Source organism: Parasteatoda tepidariorum, chromosome 3 (assembly GCF_043381705.1).
Source record: "Parasteatoda tepidariorum isolate YZ-2023 chromosome 3, CAS_Ptep_4.0, whole genome shotgun sequence".
Lineage (NCBI taxonomy): Eukaryota > Metazoa > Arthropoda > Arachnida > Araneae > Theridiidae > Parasteatoda > Parasteatoda tepidariorum.
Window position 1 is genome coordinate 2,625,812 of NC_092206.1, and position 6,891 is coordinate 2,632,702.

Genomic DNA, 6,891 nt, shown 5'->3' on the forward strand with positions numbered 1-6,891 from the left:
CTCCCCATGCGAAATAAATACGGATTAGTTGGATCGAAATGTCCTCCACGAAGGCAAATTTCTCCAAATACTAGATAAAGGAGTTCTCTTTTAACAAGGCTACGGAATTAAACATTAGTAGTCGTAAGCCTGAACAATTGGGTCGGTTGCTTAACGACGTTTATGAAATAAAAAATTTTTTAAAGTTTAAATGGTTAAGAAAAATGTTTTCAAAGTATCAAAATAAAAACAACATCTCTAAAATACCAAAGAAGGTGAAATACCCTCTCTTAAAGGTTAAAAACAATGAATGAAACAAATGAAGGTTGGAAAGTATGAGTTAAATAAATATAAAGGGCTAACAACAATGAGTTGATTTCATTCAATGAATAACAACAAATTAATGAAACACAACAATAAAGCACCTTGAGTTAGAAACACTTAAATATTGAGCACTCATCCACATTATGACTAGAGATACGGAAAGGTTTTTTTTAATGAACCTCCTTCCCTGAAAGTTTTGGCACATTTCATCCAATGTTCAACAACACTATTCAACAAGTCCTTCTTTGCAAAATAACATCGACATCTCCTACTTTCATCACGTTTCGCACTTCAAGAATTTCAAGGTGTTCCTGGAAAGATGAATTAAGGTCGTTAAGTTCATTTTAAAAACGATTGAACTTTGCTAGAAATTATACACTGAAATTCAGACAATAAAATGAACCTCCACTATGAATAAAACTAAATATTTTACTACACGTAAATGATATATTTTTTAAAGTAGGTCATGCTTGTTAACAAGTAATATTTTTAAAAAAAAAATCTCAATCAGGTCAACAAAGAAAAGAAAAAATTAGTTACTTTTTTATTAAATAATTAAAAATTTCTCCCATATAAAACTAAAATTGATTCATTAAATTTACTTAATGAATTAATATTTGAAAAAATGTGTTAACATCTAGTGAGAAAGATGTATAAATCTGAATTTTTAGCAAAGAACGTAAAATAGTGACTCAGATTACTTTATGACGTGCGATTTGAAAATAATTCTAAATTTTAGTAACTCTTTAGTCAGCCGTGGTAGTCTAGTGGTTAGAGAATCGGGCTCCGATCCGGAGAGGTTGGGGTTCGACTCTCAGCTCTGCTAAGATCCACCGAGTACATGCGACGTGCGAACTCGTAAAATCTCTGGTATTTAAAGGTCTGTGGTCGATCTTTCAACATTACTATGGCTACAGGGATGTGAAGAAAGTTTCCTTCCCTTACAAATTTGTGTCTAAATTCAGGATGTAGTCTCACGAATGCGTTGTGCTGCCATCTATCCGTAGGATTCTCAGCTATGACATACTTTCATCTGAGCTGTGCTCTCTTGTCAAACGAACGGCGCTCCTTCCTGATTTAATTCAGAAATGACTTATGTCTGGCGAGCTTGGATTGTCCAAGTTTCGTTAGAAAAATTAACTTCAGGAAAACTTGATTTAGATTGAGGACTTACCGGTGTTGTGGAAGCAGGTAAAATCGTAAAGTTGAGCAACAAGTTGAGGAGGCACATCTTGACCTGCATGAGTACAAAGTTCTTTCCCACACACTCTCTTCCACCCGATCCGAAAGGAAAGAAAATATTCTTGAATGCATTCCTTTCTCCATAGAAAAATCTGAAATACCATTCATTTTAGTGTTTCATAAAAACATCCTTGAGTATGTAAAAACTTTAATGCATTCAGAAAGATGCATCACGATAATTTCAATGCATGCTAACCTGTCAGGATTAAAAACTTCTGGATCAGGATAATATTCTGGATCATGATGTATGGCGAAAATTGGAATGCTCACAAGAAATCCTTCTTTCAAGTGAATAGCTGCTTCGGGAAAATAATAGTCTTCGGCAGCACGCCTTTCTATTCTGAAAAATTAAATTGCGATTTTAAAATAATTAAATATTTAAATATGCGCAATTAACTATTTTTTGTTCAAATAGAGCTATAAGTTAGAAATTATCACTGTTGTTATCTTTAAAATATGTGAAAACCTGAATTCGCTTATAATAAACTCTTGATGGTCAAAACTCTTGATAGTCCCATCAAAACAATTTGATGGTTTATGTTAGTTTCAGTGCGATTCATGTTGGTCCAGCATCATTTGATGGTCACCATCATCCAACAATTTTCCATTATGCTTTCATGGTTTTTAATGTGCCGACAAACTTCCATCATTCCATGATGGAAAATGCTACTTTAATACTACGATGGTTAACCTTCGAGAGAAGTTTGATTTACGTAAACCAATAATTAATGATGATACGTGATGGTCCATGGTGGTTCCAACTATACATTTCCATGTTTTTTAACGGTAATTTCTAGTTGGTTCTCAGGAGTATAGCATAAATTTTTTTTTTTTTTATGTTCGTCCATCCTACGAGGGTTGCTATTTATATTTCTGGCCTAATAATGAAAAAACAAATATGTAAGATTGAAATTGGTTTTATTGTTTTTCAAAATATTCTCCATCATGATCAATACACTTTGCATGCGTTTGAACCAATTTTCAAAGCACTTTTTCCAGTCCGATTGAGGTAACTCCAAAACATGCGTTTTGAATGCATCAACCGCTTCTTCGGGGGTCGAAAATCGTTGTCCACGTAATTTATTTTTGATGTGTGGGAATAAGAAGAAGTCATTGGGTGCCAAATCAGGGCTGTACGGCGGATGACCCATCAGTTCGATCTTTCGCTCCGTCAGAAATGCCTTTGTTTGAGTCGATGTGTGAGAGCTCGCATTGTCATGATGAAGAATGATTCGCCTGTTCTTCTGCTTTTTTCGAATTTCTCCGATGACTTCTGGCAAACAAATGGTCGTGTACCATTCAGAATTGACCGTCCTGCGTTGCTCTAACGCCACTGTTGCCACATGACCGTTAATGCCGAAGAAACAGGCAATCATTTGTTTCGATGTGCTTCTTCCTCGAACAACTTTTGTTGGTTTTGCCTCGTCTTGGAAGACCCATACAGTTGATTGCTGTTTTGTTTCCGGCTCATATGCATAGATCCATGATTCGTCACCTGTGTAGATGTTATACACAGCCTTTGATGTACCTTGAACGTATTTTTCCAACATTTCCTTGCACCAATCGACACGAGCCTTTTTTTGAGCGTTTGTCAGATTATGCGGGATCCAACGCGAACAAATTTTTTTTACGCTCAAATGTTCATGCAATATTTTATTGATGCTAGTCATACTAATGTCCAAAGACGCCTCTATCTCACGGTATGTCACATGACGATCTTGCTTTATCAGTTCACGCACAGCATCGATCTTTTCTGGCACAACAACGGATTTTGGACGACCTGCACGGGATTCGTCCTGGATCGAACATCGACCACGATTAAATTCGTTATACCAATTTTTTACAGTGCTGTAGGATGGCGCTTTATCGCTGAATAAAGAATTAAGTTCATCGAAGCACTCTTGTCTTGACAATCCACGTCGAAAGTTATGAAAAATAATGGCACGAAAATGTTCACGATTCAATTCCATTTTTTGAAAGAGAAGAACTTTTCAATTTACTGTCAACAACACAAATGAAGCTATAATGGTAAATCGTCTGCTGAATTTATGTTTAAAAATATTAAACTTTCGATTAAAATCGTCTGCGGTCGCTTAGCAACACTTACTGTTGCCAAGGCTAGAAATATAAATAGCAACCCTCGTATATCAGTCGGAATTCCAACATTAAGAGGATGGCGGTTCATGATCGTTGCGGCATTTGATTTCTAAGATACTATGATGGAAATTTCTGATGGTTCAACAAGAACAAACCATCAAAACAAATTGCTATGTTGAGCCATCATAAATCAGTCCTACATTATTTATGTTGTTTACCATCAGAAAATATAATGATTCATGTTGGAATCGTTGATGGTTACCACCAAGATTATGTTCGTTCATCAACGGAAAACCATCAAAAATTTTGACGAATAGAAGAATTTTTATAAAAACGGATGATGAATTTTGACGAAAATTTTGACGAAATTTTGACGAAAATTTTGACGAATAGAAGAATTTTTATAAAAACCGGATGAAATGATAGAATTACCTGGCCATGGGTGGACATATTCTTGAACATTCCTTCATCACAGCTTCTAAGTATTTAAGTTTACCCAAACAGTTTGACATTTCCTCTGGCTGCAAACAAAGACTCCATTAAAATACCTTTTCATGGGATAAAACATATACATCAATTATACTTAGTTGCAACCGCGTCGTGAAGAAATCCAATAAAGAAGTAATATTAAAAAAGAATTGAAAGTCAATTCCTACTTAGGTCAACAACGAAAAAATTTAGTTTAATAACTTTTTATTAAATAATTGCAATTTTTTCTCCCATATAAAATTAAAATTAATTCATTACATTTATTGAATGAAATAATATTTGAAAAAACTATATTAAAATCAAGTGACATAACTAGAAAAAAAGGAATTTGAACTTAAATGGATAAATAAAAAGTATTTTATTTAACGATTGAAAGTTTGAACAAGATATAGAGATAGAGTGTGAACTAATAGTAGGAATTGAAAAATAAAGGAGCATGGTATCAGACAACTATAAAAGCATAAACTTGGTGACGTGGACCACACGTGCTACCACGTCATGTTCTTTATTGAATTGATCTGATATAAAAGATTTAAATATTTTAGTGCGAGCAATAAACTATTTTCTTGTTCAAATAGAGCTATAAGTTAGAAATGATCACTGATGTTATTTTCAAAATATGTGAAAAATTGAATAGCTTATGGTAAAATCTAAAACAATGACTAACACTTAACCCATCAGAAAATTCTATTTCGTTTATCGCTCATCCTTATTTAATGAATGAATCAATAGTTGAAAAAGACTGCATTAACATCAAGTGTCATAGACTACAAGTTTTAAAAAAAATTTATTTGAATAGATGAATAAAAAGTATTCTTTTAACAATTGAAAATTTGAAGAAGATATAGGGAGAGTGTTAACTAAGAGTAGGAATTGAAAAAAAGTCCATGATGGAAAACTTCTTTTTTTTTTTTATTATATTAAATCCGTTTTGCTCAAAACGTCGGACATCGTGCACAGTAAACAAAATAACTAAAATGTCACCACAAATAACTTTTATTCTAATGATCGGATTTGCAGAAAGTAAGTTCCAATCTTAATAGTTAAAAACTAGTTCCACTATATTTTGTCGTTTCTTTGAAAATTGATTATTTTTCCTGTACCTATATTAATGGCAAAGAATGCACACTTACTCTGCATTGTGGGAGCACTCGTTCAATTTCTTCTAAAGCTTTCTTCTGGCATTCTTGATTCATGGCCAGTCTGTAAACACAATGTGAAAGTAAAGCTGTGGTTGCTTCGTAACCAGCCAAGAAAAAAGACACACACTGTGACAACATTTCGACGTGGCTGAGACCATCTACAAGGATATAATAAGCGTTAGTTATAAACAATTAATGAGAAACACTTCAATATTCATTAAGGACTTTCTGTCGTCCTATTATTCTAAAGCAACTGAAAAAGCATTGCTGTAGTTTAGTAACGTCGCACTAGAGCTGCACAATGGGCTATTGGCGACGGTCTAGGATGCATCCCTGAGGATGATCCGAAGAGATGCCATCACAATTTTGATCCTTTTGCAGAGGTTATGGTACCCCCACTTCGGTAGCCCGCGCAGTCAAGCACTTTATGGTAGAACAGTTTAACGATGACCCATACCGCACACCCTTCGCAAACTGATCCAAGTGGTCACCCGACCACTGCCAGTGATGCTTGACTTCGTTGTTCTATTGGGAACCACGTCTTAATGATCAGTCCACTGTGGGAAAAAGTTTTATCAGGTGTACGAGCAACAGTCTTTGCAGAAATGTGCAACTAACCGAATGCAATATGTTGAACACGCATTACATTGTAATTTCTGATCCGATAACCTTATAAAGCATTAAATTGTTCTCCCGGTCAAATGACCGGTTGTGGTAGGAATAGGTATACGACAAGTATTATTTGAAACAAGCAAAATATTTAAAAAAAAAAAAGATTATTAACTGTACGTAATTGTTAGAAAAAGTCATGAAGTCAAATGTGCAAAAATGATGATAATAGCATTTTGGATGCCAAAGTTCTTTAACGGTCATTTGATCGGTTATGGTATGCTTAGTTTTAAGCAGTATGAACAACAAATGTCCACTAATAATGTGCCGCAAGTTCTAAAAATCTGGAATTTAATTTTACTCTTTTTCAGTACTTTTCCTGCGGTAGTTAGTTTTTCTGACTGAATTGTGTAACATATTAAATAATGACATCACTCAGAAGCTCTGAACTGGATTGTTCGACGATTGTTTACATTTCAAAAATCGAAGAAATTTGAAACGCATTCCAAAAGCTCCGTGTCACCCAACTCACAACATTTATAAATTCATTCAATAAGTTTTTACCTTGGGAATTGTTATTGGAATCCTGTGGCTGTTCCTCGTGTTCCAGCATCCTCTGCAAAAAATCATTGAATTTCTGAAACAAAACAAAAAAATATTAATTTAATACCTGGAAATGTTAACGAACATTTCAATGCTTTAGAAACAAAATAAACTAGAAAAGCTATCGTAACTATACTGATAAATAATTTTCAGTAAATATACTTTTCATTTTAAATTTATTTCTGCTAGGCACTAATAAATTTAATGAAATAGTTTTCAGAAGGAAAAAAAAGAGTTAAACTCAAATGTGATATTTAAGTCATTCTGATAAACAATCAAAAATGATCCAAAATAACTCGAGAATGATTTAAATTAATTCATCCAAATAATGATGATTGATTATTGTGAAATAAATAAAATCCACTCAAGTTTGAGTTAAAATGATGCAATATATATATATATATAT

General features: G+C 33.7%; 1 protein-coding gene across 1 annotated transcript in view; it reads right to left on the reverse strand.

Annotated features, from left to right (window-relative positions):
• Window positions 1–340: 340 nt before the first annotated feature.
• The window catches only part of LOC107440771 (cytochrome P450 3A8), a 14,561-nt gene continuing 8,010 nt past the window's right edge, over window positions 341–6,891 (reverse strand). The window contains exons 9-14 of the mRNA XM_071178188.1: window positions 6,447–6,519; window positions 5,265–5,431; window positions 4,075–4,163; window positions 1,742–1,885; window positions 1,478–1,637; window positions 341–614 (exon numbers count right to left, since the gene is read on the reverse strand). Of these exons, the coding sequence (XP_071034289.1) occupies window positions 534–614; window positions 1,478–1,637; window positions 1,742–1,885; window positions 4,075–4,163; window positions 5,265–5,431; window positions 6,447–6,519 (714 nt within the window). The 3' untranslated portion in view covers window positions 341–533. The remainder of the gene's footprint in view (window positions 615–1,477; window positions 1,638–1,741; window positions 1,886–4,074; window positions 4,164–5,264; window positions 5,432–6,446; window positions 6,520–6,891) is intronic.